This window comes from Tamandua tetradactyla, chromosome 4 (assembly GCF_023851605.1).
Source record: "Tamandua tetradactyla isolate mTamTet1 chromosome 4, mTamTet1.pri, whole genome shotgun sequence".
Lineage (NCBI taxonomy): Eukaryota > Metazoa > Chordata > Mammalia > Pilosa > Myrmecophagidae > Tamandua > Tamandua tetradactyla.
In genome coordinates this window covers 177,364,312-177,389,992 of record NC_135330.1, presented here as the reverse complement: position 1 = coordinate 177,389,992, position 25,681 = coordinate 177,364,312, and the positions used below count along the sequence as shown (strand labels likewise).

Sequence of the window (25,681 nt, the reverse complement as noted above, 5' to 3'; positions counted from 1 at the left end):
CTCGGTGGGGGCTGGGATGCAGACAGTCGACTTGGGGGTGGGTTGGGTGGTTTCGCAAGAGCTTGGGGCGCTCCAAATCGAAGGAGGAATCCCCTGAGGTTAGGACCCAGAACTGGAAGAGCAGTGCAAGGAAGTGACTCGAGGTAGTGGAGGTTTTCGTGATTTTCCCAAAGACTATGAGTCTTCTACTTTCGAATGTGAAAACATAGACAGATACGTAACTGTAATAGATGCATATGGCTACACACACATACACGCACATATATATCGTCCTTTCCTTGCAATAAAATAAGTTAACACCGTTAGCAATTGATCTCCAGGAGTCCCGAGGCACATTCAAAGAGACCAAATGTCGCCAGGTCTCTCCTCTAGCTAGTGTTTACTCCCCTGATTCCCACCCTTTAAATTGAAGTAGACCATTCACTAAGACGGCAAAACACAGGCCCTGCCCCGCCCCCCCCCCCCCCCACCAGCGACCCCTACACACCTGCCCGAAACTCATACTTTTCCCAGGGGTGGAGAGGAGCGGGAGTGGTGAGATGCTGAAGAAATTAAACCGCAACCCCAATCATACAGTCCACCTGCTGACTTTTTTTTTCCGTGAGAAAAGAAAAAAAAAAGGGGGGGGGAGGTAGGGGGAGGCAGAAAGAGAAAGAGCAGGAACCTGCACCCAGGGTGCCCAGGTTGGGGGACACTCCCCAAAGTCGGCCCCCACCTCCTCCTCCTTCGCCCTCCTCCTTGGGCCGAATCTGGTGCCAATGCGCCAGGATGGAGCGATCTCGGAGCGGGAGGAGATGACGCAAAAGCCAGCGCTCCCCACCCCCCCGCCCCCCAAAAAAGTGTTTCTTCAGGACGAAGATGGCGGCAACTTAGCCCGGGGACTGAAGATGACTGTGATTCTCGAGAGACCCAGCCCAGGCGATTCGGCCCCGAGGTCCGGGGGAGACGGCGCGCGGCGGCCGCCGCAGCAGCCCAGCAGCGGCGTCAGCAGCGGGAGCCCGGGAGGCGGCGGCGGCGGCCGGCAGACCTGCGGCAGCGGCGGCGGCGGCGGCGGCGGCGGCGGCAGCAGCAGTTAGAGCGCGGGGTGGGGGGTGGGGGGGAGGGAGAGCCTTGCCGGCGGCTGCTGCCCGGGCTCTGGACTAGGGGAGAGAGAGAGAGAAGTAGGAGGAGGAGGAGGAGAAGAAAAAGAAGAAGGAAAAGAAGGAGGAGGAAGAGGAGGAGAAGAAGAGGAGGAGGAGGAGGAGGCGAGGAGGAGGAGGGGAGGCGCTCCGGTCGCCGTCAGTGGGCAGCGAAGACGCGGCATGCCCCTGGCGGGGGAGAGCGGGCTGCCCTCAGCCGGACCATGGGGACCCGCGCTCTGACCATGCCTGGGTGAGAGGAGCAGCGCCAGCCACCCCGCCACCTCCACCATCACCTCCCGCACTCAGCCTCACCACCGGCCACCAGCACCAGCCCCCTCCGCCTCTTCTCTCATTCTCTCTCTCTCTCCCTCTCTCTCTCTCTCTCTCTCCCTCTCTCTCTGCATTATTGTTTCTCCCTCTACAGAGAATGGGGTCTGCTGATGATTAGGTCGGAAGCAAGTCAGATTTTCCTTCAAAGCCTGGTGATATTTCTGTAGGCAAAAGAAGAGAGAAAAAAAAGAGAGGGAGAGAGTGTGAGAGGGAGAGAGAGAGAGAGGGAGAGAGAGAGAGAGAGAGAGAGAGAGAGAAGAAACGGGAGGAGGGGATAAGGAAATTAAACCCTTTAAGTCAATGCATATTGTGGTGACACCGGCACAGGAGCCCTCACGGTGGAGTCGGCCAGGGCTGTGCGTTCCCAAAATATGACCAGGGGTGCTTGGATGTGTCGGCAGTATGACGACGGCTTAAAAATTTGGTTGGCAGCACCCCGGGAGAACGAGAAACCGTTCACCGATTCAGAGAGGGCTCAGAAATGGCGACTGTCTCTGGCATCTCTCTTGTTTTTCACAGTCCTGCTCTCTGATCACTTGTGGTTCTGCGCCGAGGCCAAATTGACTCGGACCCGGGACAAGGAGCAGCAGCAGCAGCATCATCAGCAGCAGCAACAGCAGCAGCAGCAACGGCAGCAGCAGCAACAGCAGCAGCAGAGGCAGCGGCAGCAGCAGCAGCAGCAGCAGAGGCAGCGGCAGCAGGAGCCCTCCTGGCCGGCGCTCCTGGCGAGCATGGGGGAGTCCTCGCCCGCCGCCCAGGCACACAGACTCCTCTCCGCCTCCTCGTCCCCCACCCTGCCCCCCTCCCCCGGCGACGGTGGCGGCGGCGGCGGCGGCGGCGGCGGCAAGGGCAACCGAGGCAAAAACAACCGGAGCAAGGCTCTTTTTCTAGGAAACTCTGCCAGACCCGTGTGGCGCCTGGAGACTTGTTACCCCCAGGGCGCCTCTTCGGGCCAGTGCTTCACGGTTGAAGATGCGGACGCTGTGTGCGCCAGGAACTGGAGTCGGGGGGTGGCTGCCTTGGGGGAGGAGCAGCAGGTGAGAGGGAAGCCTCCAACTCCACTCTGGAACTTGTCGGATTTTTACCTTTCGTTTTGTAATTCCTACACACTTTGGGAGTTGTTTTCGGGGTTGTCCAGTCCCAACACTTTGAACTGCAGTCTGGATGTGGTGCTCAAGGAGGACGGCGAGATGACCGCCTGCCGGCAGTGCGTCGAGGCTTACCAAGACTACGACCACCACGCTCAGGAGAAATACGAAGAGTTTGAGAGTGTGCTCCATAAGTATTTACAGTCGGAGGAGTACTCGGTGAAATCGTGTCCTGAGGACTGTAAGGTAGGAACAGTGGATCGCCACCCCACCCCACCCCCTTCCTGCTCTTTTCTATCTTTGCTTGCTCGGTTTTGGCTCTGGTTTTGTTACTTCAGTTGCTACCGTGATTTTAAGATCTTAAACTTCTGCTTGTTGTCAGGGACCTGGTGGATTGATTTCTTTTCTCGGTAACCCCTGGAAGATCGGAGAAGACCCCAGTCTTCTGAAATAATAAAGCTGCTACTATAACTTTCTCTTAAAACCAGGCTAAATAGACTTTAAGTCTGTTTCCTTCTTTTTTGTTTTTAAATATGGGATTTGCACTCGTCAGGAGGACAGCGATAGGAATGCATACTAATGGCGACAGTTAAAGTTAGAAGACAGACAGGCCTGTATGGTCTGACAAATGGATTTGGACACATGAACTCTGTTATAGTGACATCCTTAAGTTGAAATGAGGGTCAGGAAGTGTTTGTAGCTGTTCATGGAGGGGGAAAAAGCATTCTATTGTTTTACAGGGGTAGTTCTACTTGTTTGGAAAATCTGGGGGCCTACCTGAGTTTATTAGTCTCTTTAATTTTCTTTTTTTTTCCTTGAAATTTTCTATAATTATTGACCTGAGAATAACTACTAGTGGAGAGGTGTAATTAGGAACTTAGTGATTGTTTATCAGTGCCAGTTTATTTATCAGGCATCTTATGTAATTAGCTTGAATTTTCAGATTCTCACTAGAATTTGCAAATGACAAAGCCTCCATGTTAAGAATGAAAATTTACCAAACTCTTCACTGACTTGCATTTTAGTCACCCTCTGTTGGATATACTTGAGAATAAAATTCTTACTGATTGGCAAGGGAGAAGTGTATGCAGGTTTCCTAAGAAATGGCCAATGCCACTATCCCTGCTAGCTTTAAGGGGAAAGCCGCTGTTCGTGGTGCTGAAATGCGATTGCCCAGGAGCTCTGGTGAAGCTCAAGATACTGCAGTGACCTTTAGTAGGGGAGCAACGAAGACAGAATCAGAGTAAGCCTAAATGTGCCTAAATGTTTCTAATATTTACAATAAGAAATATCATAAAAGTAGAATAGTTTTCAAAATATGTACTACACAACACTCTCTCTCTCCTTTTTTCTTCCCTACTTTCCCAACTCCTCACACAAATGGAGCAACTCTGCCTCTTTGCCTGACTTGCTTTTGCTAGGAAAGTGCAATCAAGGGCAGGATGGATAAAAGGATCTTGTGATATTTTGACAAGATAACTGAGCTAATGGATATTTATTAAAAATTAAAATAGTTCAAGGGCCAGTTTTTACTTTGGGTTGATTAGTTGTGCATTTGATAATTATGCTTATCTCAAGTTAACCCTGTTTTGTCAACATTCTTTAAAAGGAGATGTAGAGATCCTCTTTGAAAGTAGTAATGCTGTGGTTATAACATTAATTTAGAATGCTACTTCATTTGATAAATGGATCTTAAACTTAATGCATTTTTCCCATATCACTATAATTCATGTCAGATTAGAATTTATCTTAATGGTAGAAATTAAAAATGAATGACTAGTGCATTTACTGAATAATATTATTGTGACAAGATGTGTTGCATTGAAAGCATAAAGATAAGGAAAATACTGTGCCTGAAAATTTTACTACTCATAAAAAGGTTGCAGAGATTTCAGTGTATTTATATCTGAGGCTTAAGAATGGTACCTTGTGAGAATTTGAATTTGCTTGTCTTCCTGAATGTAAACCTCATAGCAATTTTTAATAATTTAAATTTGCCTACTTTAAGTATTTTAAAGGGTAATCTGTGTTTCCATATAGACTGAAACTATATGTTTCCATATAGACATGCATTTCCAAACAAACATGTCAAACATATCTTTATATATATATATAAAATGTCCTTTCTCCTTGACCTGAATTACTCTTTCAACTTTTTTTTTTCATCATATTATAGGGAATACTGTAGGCTAAACTAAGTTATAATGCTATGGACTACTTCTGCATTGTATTTCTGTATAAATGAGTAGTTGTTAACTGTATACACAAAATCATGCTGTAGAAACCCTAATTCCTATGTAAAAATATATATATATATATATATATATATATATATATATATATATACATGCATTTCAGTTTCTCATCACCACAATACAGAGCTTATCACCTGTGATGCATTTTAGATATTTCTTGGTTGTGTGCTATTTTTGTCAATTTTAAACATTAGGTCCACAATAACCCTTTTCAAAACTCACACTTTCAAATTCAAGGTGCCAGAGTTCTTGGCCGATGATTCAAAAATTGATTTAATATGTAGAATTATAAGCATAGTAACTTGTTTAATATAAATGTCTCTAGAAGTCTGAAAAAGCTGTGAACATGCCCACATACAAACTATACCAAATGGCTTTAAATGGTACTTATAGTCTTCTAAGAATATGTCTGAATTATTTTCTAAACAATCTTACTTATTTCAAGCATACTTATATCAATGAAACAATGACTAGAATTGGGACCCTGAAGAAGATACACACTCTTGCAAAATTTTCCGTATTTTAGGGTAGCTGCAAAGTTCTAAGCTACATTAAAAGTAAATGTGTTATATTTCTGGAATTGGTAATATATTCATGAGAAAATTTAATTTTAATAGTTTGTAAATATCATGTTAATTAGAAGTATAGACAGGAGAATACATAAACTTTTGTTAGTAATATGTTATTAGAATTCATATTTTAGGAGAAACATAGTGACTTTATTTTAGCTATGTATAATTGGATGATTAAAAAATGATTTCTAATTTTTAAGAGTTGGCACATACTTTCTGGTTTTATATTCTCCCTCCATTAAAAAAAAGTTCCACATTCTGTGTATGTATAAAATGAAAATTGGTTACAATTCACTTTGACATAAATAATTTTCAAAGGCTTTCTGAGTCATTATGGTAGGGAAAAAGAAACAAATTTAAAAGTGATCTAGTTTAATCTAGTGTCTTGAGTTCATAGTTACTGGAGATTTAAAACTTTGGATTTACTTCAGTAAACCTTTACACTTCAATGTGATATATACTTTAGTTCTCTCAGAAGGAAATCTAATATTAATATTCTCAAGTGTTCATGAATTCTCATATTTTTAGTTTTACACTCTCAAATTAAATCAGGTTGTATTGCCTATTTTCATGTGATAGATACAAACCAAAATGCTGCTCTGCAACTATTAGACATATATAATAATCATGGTACCTCAAACTTGTAGTCTTATTTTGTAAGCACTGCTCACAAATGTTAACCAGTTTGAGGACATAAAGTTTGTTTTATACACTGTGCAAGTTGAAAAAAGGCATTTCTTAAATTTTTGTTTATAATTAGCTTTATTTCAAAAAGGAAAATTAAATATCTCACGATCCTCTTCACTTAAATATTGAACCCAAAATATTATTTATGGTTAAGCATAACTGTCCAGTGGCACAAATTGCATATGCGAATATCTTTTATATTATATACTTTATTATTTTCAGACCATATTCCCATAATTGAATTGTTTTTCTGCAAAACCGGAGACTGATCGTGCATGTGATCATTTTAGCCATTAATAACGTTGATAATATCAAAGAGACTATAACTATTTTTGTGACCCAGATTTATTTATTCTCTTATATCTTTAATTTTTTTTTTTTGTATGCTATAAGGTGGGGTCTCATTTCATTCTTTTTCCATGTGAGTATCCCATTATTGCAGCACCATTTGTTGAATTTAGTTTGTTTGTTTTGGTTTGTTTGGGAAGTGCCTGGGTGGGAATTGAACCTGGGTCTCCCTCATGTCAGACGAGAATTCTACCACTGAACGACCCTCGCACTTCCCCAAATTTATTCATTTTTTTATATTTTAGTTCCATATTTTGTGATCTGTGATTTTTTTATAGGGTCACACCCAGGAATTTATCTCAACAATAGGTACCCATTGTTTGACTGACTAAAGAATGAATGCTTTTGTTTTTGACTTGTTACTAGATCAAATTAGTAGCTACATAGGACATAACGAAAAATGTTATGAATAATGGCTACTATGTATTGGTTTTAGTAATTTTTAGTAGGTGAAGTTAGTATCTGCATATGGGAAATGTATTAAAATATGAAGGAAAGCAAATCAAGTAATTCTCTTAGTCTCATCATTCTCCACATATAAATCACAAACCATTAAGATAAATTTTTCTTGCTACATTGAATATAGATATACACATATTTCAAATAGAAGAACATTTGATTTGAATTATCTAGGCCATTGCTTCTATTTTCAGTTCTCAATTTCCTGTTACACACTTCTCTATAGTCCTTACATTGATTGAGCACCAAATACTTAGCTGTTTACTGTACATAAATGAATAAGCAAAAGTATTTTTTCAATACCAGTGTAAATTTGCTCTAGGGGTCCTTGGTATAACACTGGAATCTCCTAGGTAGCTTTGAAAGCACTGAAATTGGGACTCCTCACCCATATTCTCAAGAGATTCTATTTGATTGGTCTGGGTTGTGTATAGACACTTGGATCTTTGAACGTTTCCCAGGCTGGGCTATTCTAATGTGCAGACAATATTGAGAAACATGGCTCTAATTGACAGTGATTACTAATGTGGATAGATCGTTTTGCTTGTATAACTCTGTAGTACAGAAAACTCCCATTTTTGAAAAGGGTAGAATTCAGATAAATATTTTAAAAGTGATAAACGCAATAGGACCTAGAAGACAGTGGAACATATCTGCAGTGACTAGGCTAAGGAAGCAGATGAGAAATGAGCTAAGTGAAAGGTCTAGGGATGTGCCAGAAGAGATAAAAAGATGGGTTACAGAGAGAGCTAGAGATTTGGATGTTTAAGAATGGATCTGTTGGCTATCGATTTTCTGTCTATTATCTAAAACTGAGTATTCTACTGGTGTTCATGAAATGGGAAGAAGGATAAGCACAGAGGTTGAACGACTGGCCTTGTGAGAGTAATCAACTATTTGTTTAGAGGTGTTCCGGCCTCATTACTTTTGCCTCTAATTTGACCTGTAAAAATGGCTGAAATTAAGATTTTTTTTTTTTTTTCAAAATGGCATGGTTGGATTCAAGAGAAAATCTTTTGTCTTGTCATAGTATATTATATCCTTCTAAGGCTTATTCTTTCTTCAGCTATTCATTTTATCAAAAGTCTTGAATGCTATCACTAAACACTAAACTTCACGGTTGTGTGTGTGTGTAAGCCATATTTCTTACATATTTATAATACTACAATAGCTATTTTAAATTCATATGGCTTTTTGAACATACAAACGGCTAAGTAGTCACAGGATAGTACCAGCCTTGGTTTAGCAGTTAGTTTTAAAAGGAGCTGATAATTGTCTTGTTTTGAAGTGATTGTAACTTTTGTTGTTGGTTTTTTTAACATTTTAAGTTACAAGCTACTGTGAAAAAACACTAAATAAAAGTTTACTCTAATAAGCAATTAAATGTGATTACAATCTTGATAATGTAATTTCTTTAATGTTTTAGTTTCCTTTGAGTCTTTAAAACTGAAAACAAGAGATGATTAATATGTGTCCTTCTTTTGTACATAGTTAATAATGTATGCTATATATTGTACTGGAATGCAAGAAATATTTAATTCTGGGTGTTGTTAAACAATAGTTGCTTTTTCCCTTGGTTGTTGGTTTCTACATTCAGTCATTTTATAAACAAGATGTTGTAGAGGCTACACAGAAACCTGCAAAAACTAGAATTTTTAAAACCGCTTAAGTAGTTATTGATCTTAGGAGTAATATAGATGAATGCAAGGATATACCCCCTTCAGTGACTTCTATGCAAATATACTAAGTTTTTTGCCACTTGCTCCACCCTGTACAAAAATGAAATGCTGTCCAGTCAAAATTATCAAATTAATGACTTTGTTTTTAATCTTTTCACTCCTCATTTTCCACTACTCCTTGCTTGTCAGTGTGCCTTCTTGCTTTTGCCTATCCATGTCCTTTCTCGTCCTCTGCAAACTGTATTTCCAGAGCTTGTGTCTCATGGGAAACCAAAAATTCAAGATTCTTTCCTTCCTTCTCCATGCCCATCAAAAATGAGATTTTCACTCCCATAAAAAATGATCAGTCTTATGTCTATTTCTTACAGAACTATGACTGACTTAGTTTATTTGAAAAGAAAATTGAACTAATATACAAATGGATGATCACGGTAATGCATTAGATCTTTCAGAAAATGATTTGAATTACTCATATACATTTAATGCTGTAAGGAAGCTTCAATAAAAGCTAACAATCTTTCAGGTTTTTTGATGCCAGATACTGTTCTAATTCATTTTATCCTCACATAAACTCTATGAGGTAGCTATTACCACAAATTTTACAGATGAGTAAAATTAGGACATCAAGTTAATTTCCCAAGGTCAAACAGCAGCATCAAATTCACTTAATGTTTTCTTATTCCTTTTTATTATAAGCATTTTCAAACATCTCCCTAAATGGAGAGATTAATATATAAGTCCACATGTGCCTGTCATATAAATTTAACAATTGTGAAAATTTTTCCATATTTTCTTTTTTTAAATTAAAAACAAAACTTTTAAAAATTGTTTATTTTAATTTATCATTTGAAAACATTTTTATAGAAGATGTAGAAAATTAAGCTCACAGAAATGTGGGAGACCTGGGAAACTGGGATAGATCCTCAGCTGTTCCAGGATCATCTTTTTAAAAGGCTGGAGTCAGAAATAAATGTAAATAAATGGAATGAACATCAGTAGAACACTTAGGTCTCTGATTTAAATTTTAGAGTTGTTTCACACAAAAGATATATGTAAAGTTTGGGGAGGAGATTTATGATAGTTTTTTTACAATGCATTCATAAGATAAATATGAAACAATCATTTTTTTGTTTATGATTTTTAATCAACTGTCCCAGTTTTACCTTCTTGTTTTAAAAGACATTTGAGATTAATTGTCTATGTTGCCTACTAGCTATAACATTTAGAACTCCGACTTTTTCTTTCCTGTTTCAGAAAGTGAGCAGTACTGATTGGAGCAGTGAGAAGCCATTTTCAATTACTCAAACTACTCTGCTTCACAATAGCTTTGTTTTCCTAAGACAGAAAAAATTAGAGACAGATTCATCCTCAATGCGTGGATTAAAATATGTATTTGATCTCCTTTAAATACAGCTATAGTCAGAAAATCCTGAGGCTCAATCTCTATTCTGGTATTTTATTTAATTTATATATGCAAATTGACGATATCCCTGTGTAATGGGGCTATAGAAATGAGGGCATGTATAATATGCTCGACACAGAGGCTGGTATATGGAAAGCATTTGATTTTTGGTAACTGCAAAGTGCTTGGGTTATCACTGACTAGATATGCCTTATTAGACCCATTTTATAAATGAAAAAACTAGAACTTATAAAAATCAAATAACTTGCTCTTCATTTAACAATGGAGGTACAGCCAGAATTTTAAGTCATTCTTGTCCCTGATGTTCTTTCTTATTAAACTATACGGTCTCTTGTGTACCGTGTTTTGAATAGGTGCTGAGAATATAAAGGTTATAAAGATAAGATCCTTGTCCAGGGTGATCTGATAGGATAATACCAGACCAGGAAATAAACATTTTTTTTTTCAATTTATCCAAGAAGCCATTTCCTAACACAAGGTCCTGAGTTTAATTAGGGCCCATTGTTTGTGTTGTATATTCCTTGTTTTTAAATTTTTATTCTAGTAACTCATATAAAACCTAAAATTTCCCCTTTGAACCACATTTGAATAAATAGTTAATTAGTGTTAGTTGCATTCAAAATGTTGTTCTACCATCACTAAAATCCATTACCAACATTTTTCCATCAATGGAAACAGAAACTCTGTACCAAATAAGCATTAAGTCGCTATTCCTTACCCCACCCCAGCCCATGGTAACCTGTATTCTAGACTCTATGAATTCGCTTATTCTAACTGTTTCACATTAGTGAGATCATTCATTTTGTGTCTGGCTAATTTCACCTAACGTGATGTTGTCAAGGTTCATCCATGTAGTTGCATGTATCAGAACTTCATTCTATTTTATGGCTAAAAATATTCCATTGTATAAGTACATCAGATTTTGTTTACCCCATTCATCTATTAATGGATACAGTTCCATTGTTTGGCAATTGTGAGTAATACTGCAATGAACATCATGTGCAAATATCTGTTTGAGTCCCTGCTTTCAGTTCTTTTGGGTACATACTTAGGAGTGGGATTGCCAGGTTTTATGGTAATTGCATACTTGATTTCCTGAGAAACCACCAAACTTTTACACAGTGGCTGCACCATTTTACATTCCCAACAACAATGAGAAGTGTTCCTTTTCCTCCATATCATCTACAAAACTTATTTTCTGTTTTTTTTTCAATAGTAGCCATTCTTGTGAGTCTGAAATGGTATTTGCTTTATCTAATGTCTAATGATGTTGAGCCTCCTTTAATGTGCTTATTGATCATTTGTATATTCTCTTTAGAGAAATGCCTATTCAAGTCTTTTAACCCATTTTTAATTGGGTTGCTTGTCTTTTTGTTGAGTTGAAGGATTTCTTTATATATTGTGGATAGTAAACACTTACTGTATCTGTTGCTTCTAAAATTTTCTCGATTCAGTAGGTTGTCTATTTACTTTAATGAAGAAGTCCCTTGATGCATGAACATATTTTGATGAAGTACCATTATCTATTTTTTTCTTTTGTTGCTTGTGGTTTTGTGTAAAATCTAAGAAAACACTTCCTAACATAAGATCCTGAATATACTTCCCTATGTTTTATTTTATGAGTTTTATATTTTTGGTTTTTTTTTTTCTGGTCTTTTATCTATTCAAGTTAATTTTTGTGCTATACAGTAGGGGTCTACCTTCATTCTTTTACTTATGAATATCTAGTTTACCCAGCACCAATTGTTGAAGAGACTATTTTTCCCCCATTGAGAAGACTTGGCACCCTTGTCAAAAATCAGTTGGCAATAAATGTGAAGTTTTGTGTTTGGACTCTCAGTTAGATTCCAGTGATCCCTATGTCTGTTCTTGTGCCAGTACTATGTTGTTTTCAATATGGTAGCTTTGTAATAAGCTTTACATTTGGAAAGTGTGAGTCTTCCAGCTTCGTTCCTGTTTTTCAAGATGGTCTTGGGTATTTGATGCCTTTTACCTGCCATATGAATTTGATGATTGACTTTTCCACTTATGCGAAGAAGGCTGTTATAATTTCGATAGGGATTGCAATGAATCTGTAAATCACTTCAGATAAAATTGACATCTAAACAATATCTAATGTTCCAATCCATGAACATGACATGTCCTTCCATTATTTAGGATTAAGTTGATTTAAAAAAATGTTTTGTACGGGGGGTGGGAGTGTAGTTCAGCGATAAAATTCTTGCCTGCCATGCGGGAGAACCAGGTTTGATTCCAGGCCCATGCACTTCCCCCAAAAACAAACATACAAGCAAACAAACAAACAAAAAAAGAAAATCAAACAAAAATTCAACGAATCGTGCTGTAATAACAGTATACTCACATGGAAAAAGAATGAAATGTGACCCCACCATATAGCATACAAAAAAAATGCTTTGTAGTTTTCTGTGTATAAGCCTTTGCAGGCTTGGTTAAATTTATTGCTAGGTATCTAATTTTTTCAGTTGCTTTTGTACATGAGATTTTTTTTTCCTGATATCCTCTTCAGATTTTTCATTACTGTTGTGTAGAAACAGTACTGATTTTTGCAGGTTAACCTTATACCTTGCCGCTTTGATTAATATGCTTGTTATCTCCGGTAGCTTTGTTGTGAATTTTTCAGAATTTTCTATACATAGAATCATGTTATCATCAGATAGGGAAAATTTTATTCTTCCTTTCCAAATTGAACGCCTAATTATTTCTTTTCCTTGCCTAATTGATCTGGCTAGAACTTCCAGTACAGTAGTGAATAACTTGTGACGACGGGCATCCTTGTTTTCTTCCTGATCTTAGGGGGAAAGCTTCCTGAACATAGTGTACAATTCTTTTAATTTGCTGTTGGATTCCATTTCCTAGTATTTTTTGAAGATTTTACATCTATACTCATGAGGGATATTGGTCTCTAGTTTTCATTTTGTGTGATATCTTTATCTGGCTTTGGTGCTAGGGTCATGTTGGTCTCAGAATGAATGGAAGTGTTATCTCCTCTTCAATTTTTTAAAAGAGTTTGGGTAGGATTGGTGTTAATTATTTTTGGAATGTTAGCAAAACTCACCTGTGAAGCCATCTGGCTGTGGGCTTTGCTTTGCTGGAGATTTTTGATTGCTGATTCAATTTCTTTATTTGGTATTGGTCTATTGAGTTCTTCAATTTCTTCTAGAGTCAGTAAAGTTGTTTTTTGTGTTTCTAGGAATTTGTCCATTTCATCTAAGTTACCAAATTTATTGATGTATTGTTGTTCTTAGTATTTTCTTATATCCCTTTTATTTCTGTTGAGTTAGCAATAATGTCCTCCCTTTTGTTCTGGATTTCAGTTATTTGTGTCCTCTTTCTTTTTTCTTTTCAGTTAGATAAATGTTCGTCAATTTTATTGATCTATTCAAAGAACCAACTTTCGGTGTTGTTGATAATCTCTATTGATTGTTTTCTATTACATGTACATACACTCTAATCTTTATCATTTTCCTCCTTCTGCTCACTTTGAGTTTAGTTTTCTTTTCTTTTTCTAGATCCTCCAGTTGTGAGGTGTCTCATGTGAGATCTTTCTTCTTTTGTAATGTAGGTATTTCTGGCTGTTAAATTTCCCTTTAGCCTTGTTCTGTTGCATCCCATAAGTTTTGGTATGTTTTGTTTTCACTTGCAGCAAAATATTTCCTAATTTCCCTTGTGATTTCTTCTTTAGCCATCTTATTTTTTAAGAGTATAATGTTTAATTTCCCCATATTTGTGAATTTTCCAGTCTCCCTCTGTTACTGATTTCTATCTTCATTCCATTGTGGCTGGAGAAAATACATTGTATTCTTTCAATATTTTACATTTTTTGAGACTTGTTTTGTGACAACATATAGTCTATCCTGGAAAATGATGCATGTGGTGTAGAGAAGTATGTGTATTCTGCTGCTATTAATTGAAGTGTTCTCTATTTGTCTAGTTGGTCTAGTTGGTTTATAGTATTGTTCAAGTCTTCTTATTATCTTCTATCTAGATTTTTCTGTCCGTTTCTGAAAGTGGTGTATTTAGATCTCACAAGTAAGGATATTAAGAGAGCTTCACAATCTGACAAAAGTGCAAGAGATATTTTGGAAAGGACAGGTACAATGGAGGCTAGATATAGGTCATGGAATTTCACAGTTAATTCTTGGTAACCTTCCAAGATCAGTTTCAAGAGAATGGTAGGAAGAGATGTCAATTTGTGATGTAAAGAATGAGTCTGAGTGAGGAAATTGAGACTAGTCAGATTACTCTTCATTAAGTTTGACAATGAATAAAAAGAGGACAGAATAAGTGGAAGATGTGCATTTAACTGAATATTTTCTGAAATAAGCTTTATAATTTTTGTAGCCTTAGCTCTAGGCCTGGGGTGGGAGGATAAGATATTAAGTACCAGATTCAGAAAATAATTAATGATAGCCTGTGTGTAGATATTTTAGGCAGGAAGATGTCTGCGCTGCATAAGGAATAGCCTCTGACTAAATGAGTTGTAGTTTTCCCCAAAGGTATGGGTTGCCTGAGGAAATCAGAAATACATTGCTACGTAGGATGCACAAACAGAAGGTGGTCATCTGCCATGAACTTAGAGGGCATCTCTCCTATGGAGTGCAGAGTCAACAGATGATTTCTAATATTTCACACAACTTCCTTTGGCATAAAATCAGGCACACAAAAATGACTTTGTACTTACTGCTAACTTCTGTCAAGGTTAAAATTCCAGTCCACATTTTCTTTGCCTATCACATCATATGTGACTCATATAAGGACATGGAAAATCATAAAAAGCTCATATATAATATAACACGGTGACTATTAAAGCAGAAAGAAGTAAGAAATATGAGAGAACCTAGGAGACTTGTTGATTTTCTTTTTTCTAAAGACATCTAAAGCCTTTTCATCTAAAAGCTGTTCTGCTCATAATCTGTTTCTGAAAAAAATCTTTATCACAAATTTTCCCTTTCAAATAGTCAAATGGTAGCCTGCAACTGAAAATCAGATTTTACTTAGAGCTTTGAAATCAGGGCAGACTTGCACTCCCATGTGAAGTTGTTCTTTCCAACTTGCTTATGAAAAGTTCGTTGTTTCTCTTTTTAAATGCAGTTATCCTTATCTTATGTAACTCAAAATACCAAATTTATAAAATATGGTATGCGATGTCTTTGTTGTTGAACAATGGAGCTTTTTGTATGGGGAATGAAACATTATTTTATTTGTATATTCATCTTTATGGGTAATTATGGGTTGAAAGTAATAAACAGCAGTGTAATTACTCCATAACTAGAAGTTGGGATGTGTATTTTCTTAATCTGGCCAGTTAAGGAAAGAACTAGCTAATAATTTGTGGGCCTTTCCAAAAAAAAGCAATATTTTAAAAACAACATTGATTTCCAAATTTAGAAGACTTTAAAATATATATCACCACCCATTGCTTAGTTCTTCTGATCAGTTTATGAATTTTAGGAAACTGGAAAAAAATGATAACTTTACCATGTTGGGGACCAGAATTAGGAAGAGACTGAAAGAGGGAAGATTTCATTCAATAGATAAGGGCAATGGAGAATATCTGACAGCATAACAACAACTGTATTTGATTAATCGAATCACCTAGAGTAAAAACTGGTTATTGTTTTCTTTAATAAAAGACACTATTTAGATTATTTACCAAAGATATCCAGAGCTGCAAGGTTATTGTATCAGCTGAGAAATTTGTACAGGTAAGATAGTTCCAAAAAATTTAAATTACTCCCATGTGTTTGTTTTAAAATATCACTTTCCAGATATTATTCTCTAATTATTTCATACTATGGAATGAGCTAGAGTATTACCAATAAAACAAGAGAGAAACAAAATCTCTAATGGTCATTCAGGAACCTTTTCTAGAATGTCTATGAAAACTTAAATAAAAGAAACCTATGTAGCCTCAATATATTTTATTGAATTATTTCCCTCTTTGGTTAGCAATGCTAAGCAGTTTCTTGAAGTTGTTTTTATGACATTTTTCCCTCCCCGTTAGTTTATTCTTTCAGCAGCAACTATTTATGTATCAACTGTTGTGTACAATTCATTATCTGAGGAATTACGAGGTATGTGATGTTACGTTCCAATACCTATCATCAGGTTGTATATAATATAACAGGTAAACGCAATGTGCATTCAATTGTGACAATGATGTGGATTGATCTAATATAATCTTCTGGGAACTTAAGAGAGATATAATTTTTTATTTTTTCTTTGAGCTATATTAATATGTTTAGCTACGTGTCCATATGTATCAAAGTAAATGAAATTTAAAACAACTGTCCAAAACTTAAAGCATCAAAACATATCTGCTGGTATTTTTTTTAGTTAAAAAAGTAATAATAGAACTATATCATCTGGGAAACTCTGTCGAAATACCTTTTTTTTTCTTTTAATTAAGAATCCGTACTGAAATAGCTTTCTTGAAATTGAATCACTTACTATGCATTTAGAATATTAAGCATTTTCAAATGGGCAGTTATGAGTTCTCTCTTAGCCACGAAATTGTCACTGTTTTTCAGTATGTGTTAAAGCTATCACCTGTTTGATCATCACATTGTAAAGAGTTATTACACATCTAAAGAATTTCCATTTATTTTAAATATTTTGAGAAGAATTAAAGGCTAATATCTATGAAAATCACAAAAGAAAACTTAAGTGTCTTTTAATTAGGAGCAAGCAGCCTTATTTAACCCTTGTGTAGAGTATAAAGAGGCAAACATCAGTTGTCATTAAGAAAATCACCAATCAATTTTCAGAATAATTCAGTCTAATTTTTATTTAACAGAATGATAGCCTTTTTTTTTACTGGTAATTCAAAAAAATAATGATATTATGTCACTTTCTTTTAAATTTTGAATAAACATGAGACAGCTTAAGTTTATTTTTTTTATAAAAAGAAGTAGAGAATTCCTTTGTATTAGTTATCTATAGTTACCTATTGCTGTGTCAAAAATTACCCACAAATTTACAGACTTAAAATAACATACATTATCTCACAGTTTCTGAGGCTTAGAATTATGGCTCTTAGTCTTAGTTAAGTACTTAGCAAGGCTACTGTAAATTTGTCAGCCAGGCAGGGATCTCATCTGAGGCTCTACCAGGGAAAGACAAATTCCAAGCTGTCATGGCCAGGTTATGTGTCACCTTGGCCAGGTGGTGATGCCCATTTGTCTGGTTGGGCAAGTGCTGGCCTGTCTGTTGCTATGAGGACATTTCATAGAATTAAATCATGATCACGTAGGCTGCATCCACGGCTGATTGCATTTTTAAATGATTAAAAATGCAATCAGCCAAGAGGAGTGTCTTCTGCAGTAAATGATGCTTAATCTAATCACTGGAAGGCTTTTAAGGAGGATTCAGAAGAGACACTCTCTCTTCCTTCCTGTTTCCGCCAGCGAGCCTCTACTGTGGAGGTCGTGCAGACCCTTCATTGGAGTCGTCAGCTTCACAGCCTGCCCTGCGGATTTTGGACTCTGCATTCCCACAGTTACATGAGACACATTTATGAATTTTCTATCTACAGATATTTCCTGCTGATTCTGTTTCTCTAGAGCACCCTAGCTAATACACAAGCTCACGCGGTTGTTGGCAGAATTCATTTCCTTGTAGGCTGTTTGACGGAGGGACTCAGTTTCTTACTGGCTGTTGGCCAGGGGCTGTTCCTAGTTCTTTGCCATATGGCCCTTCCTAGAATAGCTTGCAACATGGCAGCTTGCTTCTTTAGAGCAGCAAGGGAGAAACTCTTTCAACAACAATATTTCAGTCTTGTGTAATGTAATCACAGAAGTGGCATCCCCTCACCTTTACTGTGTTATCTGGTTAGGAGCAAGTCAAAGGTCTTGATCATGTTCAAGGAGAAGGGATTACAAAAGAGCATGAATGCCAGAAGATAGGAAGCCACCTTAGGGTTTGTTCACACATCCATTACTTCTTAAGTTTCATCAATTATATCATCCTTAATATAATCAGAGAAAGTTTCACATATTTTTATATCAACTCAGGCAATACATATGTTTATCTTTATATTAAGTTATCACTACCTGAAGAAAAATTTAATGATCATTTAATTATTAATGTAGGAGACTATTAGTATTATTAAGTACAAATTTTTTAATTGTAGGAACTAAGGAAATAGCATTTTAATTGGCAAAATATATACAGGGAAAATGAATATTAATTAATGAAAATGGAAATGATCATTTCCAAACCTTCTTATTTCTTCCAAAACTGTTTTTGTGTAAAATAAATTCTAAAGTTTACCTTGAAATATTTTTTTTAAATATGAGAAATTTATTATAATTATAGGCTAAGAAGTGCCCTATAATTGCTTAAGTAGAATACAGTCCATTTCCTAAGAGTGTATTTCAGAGTCAATAATGAATCTTTAGAACCTATAACTTCTAAATTGTGACTTATAACCCCCATGGTAAGGTTGACTTATTTAGACTGAAACAGTAATCACATATGCTTATTTAGTCATCCATATAAATCGCATTTGTCGAGAATGTTTCCAGTGATGATATTTGAAATAAACCATGAAGGCACTTTAGGGCAACTGTCTTTGTGAAGAGTGGTCTGGAAACTCCCTCCTTTCTTCACTTCATCTGAGCCTATGAGCAGAATTATCTCTTTTCACCAATTCTAGGTTATGAGAAATTCTTCCAGCAGTTACCTTTTGTCTTCATTCCTTGATCCTCTATTAAAGTACAAATTTTGCATGCCTAAACATTTTACTTTAAGAAAAAATCACTTTCCAAATTCTCGAAAGTTTTATTAAGGAGAGAGGAAGAATATCCCTGAGTTTGGAATGGGAGTGTTGGGGCAAGCTCGAAAGATCAAGTGTGTATCAATCAGGATAGGGCAGGTTCTGCTGCAGTAATGATTATCCCCTACCTCAGTGACTTACAACAGCAAAGTAACAGTTTCTTTCTTGCTGACATTATATGTCTATTGTGGATTTTCCATGGCTTTGTTCCACTTTTTCACTCCAGGATTCACTGACAGAAAATCTCTATCTAGAACATTTCCAGTTTCAGGACAGAAGGAAAAGAGACAAGGTGCCATACTCTGACTCTAAAGGTCCTGTTCAAAACCACTACGTGACACTTGCAGATACATTCCATTGACTGAAACAAGTCATAAATGCTTTCCTGTGTTCAACAGAGCAGGGAAAGAACTAGAATGTTTGGCGAGCTGTGATACAATCTACCATGGAGTACAAAAATAAAGTTCAGAGAAGCTGGGTTTGGGGAAGATATATTTGCATATTTTATGGCTTTGCCTATGATCAGTGCTGTTTTTTTTTTTCCCTAGAAGCAAAGTACACTTTTAAAAAATTTATGGATGAAATAAAATTCTATCATTATCTTTCAAGTTTAAAGATCCACTTTCTTATAAAAACTGTTTCCAAAGAATACAGCATTAGTGGACTTCTTTTGGACTGTGTTACAAGGATATAAAATTGATATAGCTAAATGTGGGTCTTTTCCATCAGTAATTTTGCAAGGTCAGTAGTTAGAAAGCAGAGTATAACTTTCTAGGGAATGGGAGCGGTAAAGTGTGCTTATATGTGGAGTACCATTTTGACGTCTTCTCCTAAAAAGCACAGGATTTCGAATCTCAAGATTTGAAAAGCGTTTTCCCCTTTTTACATTTCTATGATTCAATGAAGTAAAATTACCCAAAAAGATGGAGAGTAAAAGAATGCTTGGTATTGAGAATAGAAAACACAATTTGGGGATAATGCTCTAATTTCTAGATAAATACTCATTAAAGGAAAGATGTGGTCCTGTGTGGAGAAGGAGGAAATGACCTAGTGAATTAGACTAACAAAGTAGGGTTAAGGTTCACCACCGCCCTGCCTGTTTCAGCTTGCTCCCATGTTGTTGTTCGCAGGTAGCTGTTTTCCGCAGTGCAGACTGGATCTTCTGTTTGGTTTAGTAAGTTTAAATGGATCACTACACGTACAACATTACTGCTTGAAAAATGATTCCGAGCATGCACCATCAAATAGCATCATATTGGTATCTAAAGGGGTAGCGATTCTTCAGTAATCCCCACTTAATTTGGGTCAGTCCAAGGCGATTAACAAAACTCTGCTATATTCAGACAAAATTAAGAATTAAAAAAAATGTTTCTAGATTTTTCCCTCCTGTCATAAATAGAATTGTGTCTTCCTGGAATTCTGAACTGACGGTTAATTTATGTGTATGTCATTATTTTTGCCTATGTATAGTTATTGACTTAGAATTAATATGCTATATAAAAGTAGCTACAGGACTTTCAGTATTATTTATTCTTGTACTATATCTGGTACATAATTTTTTGTGAAATATTTTTCATTTGGAAAAATATACAATTTTAATTCCATAAATATATAAAAAAAATTGAGTACCCAAATCTCCTTTGACACTCCAAAATACCCATCCCTTTGCTATATTCTCAAAGAAATCAAGGACAATTGAGCAATGGTCTCTTCTCGATGGTTTTTAGATAAAGTCACGCCTGATCACCAATGTCATAATTGTGTTTGAATTAGGAAAAAAAGAAGTTAAACAAATCTATCTCTTCATTTGAAAGTATATTCATTCCATTGTCAAACTATCAGTAGTTGTAGGAATTCTTCAAATCAAAGCATGATTCATGTAATTACTGTATTATGATTAGCTTTAATAAAGGACTGAAGGTATTTTAATGATTTGTGATGAGTGAAAAGAAGATGAAGTGTGAAGAACTTGTCTGCAGTGAGAATTGCTGAATATTGAATTCAGTTTTAGTTGCTGTTGAATATTCTTTTCGTAAGATTGAATCCTAAGGCAAGACATTTTATTCCTTAAAGTTCCATTGAAGTATATTTTAAGAATGACCTACATAATAATGACTTTTCAAATTCTTAGTAGCATCTACAAAGAATGTCTCTGGCTCAATGACTTGGCTTTTCAGTTAAAATTCATGCTTATTATTATGTTTTTTCCCCCTTTGATTAATTCATAGAATTCTGTTGGGTTGATTCTGTTTCATTCTGTTATTGATCTACTAGATTTTCTTTAAATATCTATTTTATTTGTGGCTATTAAAATTTTGCCATTCAACAAAGAGCTCATATTTCCATTCATAACTGTTAGAGAAAGGAATTTGAAATCAAAACATTATTCTAGTAATATATTTTAGAACCTTTTAAAAAGAGGTTCCTTTAAAAATTGGATGTGTGAGTTTTTATGTCTGTTATTTTATGCAGCTAATTCACATCAGATTTAATTATGCAGAAAGTAAAGACCAATTATGTTTTGGTGCTTTGGTAGTTGAGTGGAAAATAACCCAATGAAACATACTTTTACAATATTTCAAATAGCATTTGATATTCAGGGTAATGTCTACTTTACAAAATAGGGTTTTCGAACATTAGTTATCTAATTTCTTTTTCTCCACATATCTTTAAATTGTTGTTAAGTTTATTCTCAATTTATTTTTGGACTTAATTTCTACACACTCCTCTTGCCTTAACTGATTTTTGGTTGTGTGGCCTCTATCCCAGGGAAGGCAGCAAAGAGGTCTTTCATGTGCTCATTGGAAGTTTTAAGATGTATCTGATGGAAAATAAAGCTGCAAAAAGGCATTGGATTCATTAGATTCATTCACCTGTGAAATTCATTTATCTTTACCAGTTGAACCACTTGGGGAACTTGCTAAAATGACAAACCTGATTGTCTAGTTCTGGGATAGGGCCTGAGATTGTGAAATTCCGAAAAGTTCACAAGTGGTGCCCGTACACAGATTGGGATATGTTTTTAGCTAGAAGTATGTGGTTTTTGAGCTAGTCATACAAACAAGACTAACTTTGACCCAAACTTATTTTATTTTAGCAGACCGCTGGCATTTATGCATTCATTGTGTTATTTTTAATTAACTAATATAAATGTCTACAATTTAGAAATGCTAAGTACACGGTCTGTTATTTGCCAGGAACTCAAACACGTTCTGAAATGAGGTTATAATTATCCAGACTATTTTTTTTTTTCAAGCCTCAGTTGCTTGACTAAATTCTCTGTGCTGAGTAATTTAAGGAACGAGCTCTGAAACCATGAAATTATTATGCCGGTTCCATAAAGTTTCACTTATGCAAGTCTGCTCTAAGAAAGTTGGTTTTCTTTCAGACCCTCACTCATAATCAACATGCTGCACTTGGTATGGGGACATATTTTCTGTGATGCAAGTCAAGATATGACCTCTCCCTAACATGCTCATGTATTTATTTGCAACTGTCAAATAGCTCGGTTCTCGAGAAATATCGGAGTCAGCCTATGAAAGCACAAAACATACCTAGTCCTTCTAAATTTGGCCATGCTTACTGGTTGTCAATTGTAAAGATAGTTATTTATATGAAGTTATATATACAACCTCCTTCATAAATGCATCTGGTTTATTTTTCTGACTTTGACTCATAATTGATATGTTTAAAGATAGTCTTTTTCATCTAGCCAAAAATAATTCACTGGAAAGTTTGTGTTTAAAAGTGAATAAAGTTTGTGCATAAAAAGTAAATAAAGTTAAGATAGAAACTTGCACATAGAATGTGGATAAAATAAATTTAATAAGCTATGAGATTTGTAGTTAGTAATTTATTTTAAAGCATACCAAGTTTACCCTTGTCAACTTTGGTTTCTGGGCATTTTTGTTTTCAACTAATCCATTTAAAAAATATTCTATATCTTTTAGGCTGTGGGATGGCAAGCCTATTTTTTAAAAAAATATCAAAGCTTTCATTTTCAGACCAAATTTCATAATTTAAATACCTTCATTAAATTCCCACTTTTCTAATATTAAAACATTATTGTATGTTTATGTACATCTAAAATAGCCTTTCATAAATTATATGAAAGAGACCAGGAATTCTTTACGGTGTAGTCAACCAGTTCCTTATTTTTCACAGAATATTGCAGGTGCTTAGTCATATTTCACCTAATAGTATTCAAGAACAGTGCTGTTCAATAGAACTGTCACTTAGATGAGAAATGCTTATTATCCTTGCTGTCCAATTCAGTAGCCACTAGCTATATGTGGTTATTGAGTCTTTGAAATGTGGCTAGTAAAACTGAGGAACTGAATTTTAATTAATTTAAATTTTTATTTAAATATACACATGTAGCTGGTGGCTACCATATTAGATAGCACGATTCTAGAGAATAATAGCAATTTCATAAATATTTGTTGACTGGATGGCTGTTAGATCTCCATGGCAGTGTCATATACATACTGGTATATATGCTCTTTAATCAGCTAATGATTAATAAGTTGAGGTGAAATGAAAATTCACTGTTTGCCAGCTCTTACTAAAAAGTCATTTTTCTCTACGTGAACTTGAGAAACAGGAAGCTCTCAGATGTTTGTTAGTTCTTTGATAAAGTCAAATTAGCTTGCTTCAAAATTTGTAAGATCAATATTATAAGATCCAATATTCTACTGCATGCCTAAAGTGAGTAGACTACGCTTTTGGTTAGGTGAGCTTTAAGCAACTCCAGTCATAGAATATCTCATATGGGTGATTCCCTAAGAGGTGCATGAGCTCTGTGGTCAGATTGTCTAAATTCGGCTAGGCAGTTTGCAAGCTGTGTGGCTTTAGGTCATTTCCTTCACTGTTGTCTCGATTTCTTTATCTGTAACATGAAGGAAACAATAGCACCTACTTTCTGGAGTTGTTATGAAGATTAAATGTGTTCTGACCATTAAAGCTAGAGAGGAGTGTGTGGCAAAATGTAAGTACCCTAACAGTAGATGTTAGACAAATGCAATGTGCTCTGCATGTTAAACACAGCAGCCAGTCATCAGTCACTATTGATTGTCTGCTGAATGCTGTTTTTTGAATAACTGTATTTCTAAAACCTCAGCAAGTATCAGTGAATTGGATAATAAGCATCAGACCTGTTGGAGCCTGAACAATTCCTTGATTTGGGGAATATCTGGATAATGCTTCTATGGCAAAGAACACACAAACGCTGACTTGGGAGGTGTCCTAGCATTACTTAAACAAAAAACTGGGACATAAATATCACACTAACAGATGTCTCTTTTCCCAAAAATTTGCCAAGATTGGATTAAATTGTTGTCATGTTTTCCCAAAGAGGGTGCTGGGGATTGACTAAGAGGTTAAAGGACATGTTGAAAGATAATAAAGGATTTTATGTTTAAATATGTCTGAGAATTACTAACTTAAAAAAGTTAGTTGTAATCTTTATGGTAGGTCTACTCAGAGTCTTTCATATGTCAATGTACTTTGTGAATCTCCAAACTCATTTAACCATGAAATAGTTTTTAAAAGAGGAATTGTTACGGATTCATGTCCAGTACAATTAGAGACACTGTAAAATAAATCAAACAACCCTAAAGAGCCTTTAAGCAAATACTATTATTTGTTGGTGTATGTATAAATTTGTCCTTTAACTTTTGCAAGTAATTTACTTTTTTTTTTTTTTTTTTTTTTTAAAGGAAAGACAGAGAGAAGGAAGGAAGGATAGAAGGAAGGAAGGAAGGAAGAAAGGGAAACATTTTTTTAAACATTTTCTTGTTTTATTGTATTCTGTTTCTCCGTTTTTGTTACATGGGCTGGGGCCGGGAATCGAACCGAGGTCCTCCGGCATAGCAGGCAAGCACTTTGCCCGCTGAGCCACCGCGGCCCGCCCAGTAATTTACTTTTTAACTATAAATTTGAAAGCAATTATGATTTTCGCATCATAATAATTGCTACCACTTAAAGAACTTTAAGAAGGCAATATACACACATTTCTGTAGTAGACACACTATCTCTGTAGTTTGCACAGGTCATTAAATCTCTCGGTTAGGATTTTCTAGTTCTAAAATAGGCGTACTAAATTTGTATACAAGTGAAATGCTAAAATAGAAAAAAAATTAGGTTTCTTTCAATTCCAATATCTATGGGTATGTTCATTTTGAGCCATGTTACCTCAATAATATATGAATATTTAAAAAAAATCAGTTTTTTTGTGTTTTTTGCCTTTCCTTGTTATACATGTAGGAAGAGTAAAATTGGTGAAGTGTTTCAAAATGGGAGGAAAATATTTTGAAACATCACCATATGTATATGGAACAAATATGACATTTCACCGCTATAGGAAAGTTTTCAGAAAATGATAAGCATAAAGAAATATATAACAATCATTTGATTTCTTTACCTACATTGTCTACTTCTGAAATGATAAAACTTCATATATACATGCATATGACTTGTGAAAAGCATTATTTTGCAAGAATATCTGGGATTTCAGTGATTCTTCAAGAATCCTGAAAATATTATAAAAAGTAAAGCAAGCATACAGGCTACTTTTTCCTAGAACTTAAACAATATGCTCTCCCCATGGCAATGTAAAAACAGTCTTTATGAAATGTGGTATGTACAAACATAACCAAACAAAACAAAGTTAAACAAAACAAAACAAAAAAGACAATTTTTTTTTCTTGTTTGGGCTTTTTTTTAACAGATATTTCAGCTTTTCGTCTGCATTTCTGATTTTTATGGGCAATAAAAGCCCAACGTCATTTTCACTGAGAAACACCAAAAACTAGTAAAAGAGAGAACATTTATGACCCATGATACTCATTTAGATCATTTTAGTGCTGAGGATTTCCCTTTTTTCCTCCAAGCATTTTAATATTATTTTTTTTCTATTTCGGTA

General features: G+C 35.8%; 1 protein-coding gene across 3 annotated transcripts in view; it reads left to right on the top strand.

Annotated features, from left to right (window-relative positions):
- The first annotated feature begins 1,103 nt into the window (after nt 1-1,103).
- The window catches only part of NALF1 (NALCN channel auxiliary factor 1), a 636,618-nt gene continuing 612,040 nt past the window's right edge, over nt 1,104-25,681 (top strand). For all 3 annotated transcript variants that reach the window (XM_077158647.1, XM_077158649.1, XM_077158648.1), the window contains exon 1: nt 1,104-2,785. In XM_077158647.1, the coding sequence (XP_077014762.1) occupies nt 1,823-2,785 (963 nt within the window). In that variant the 5' untranslated portion in view covers nt 1,104-1,822. The remainder of the gene's footprint in view (nt 2,786-25,681) is intronic.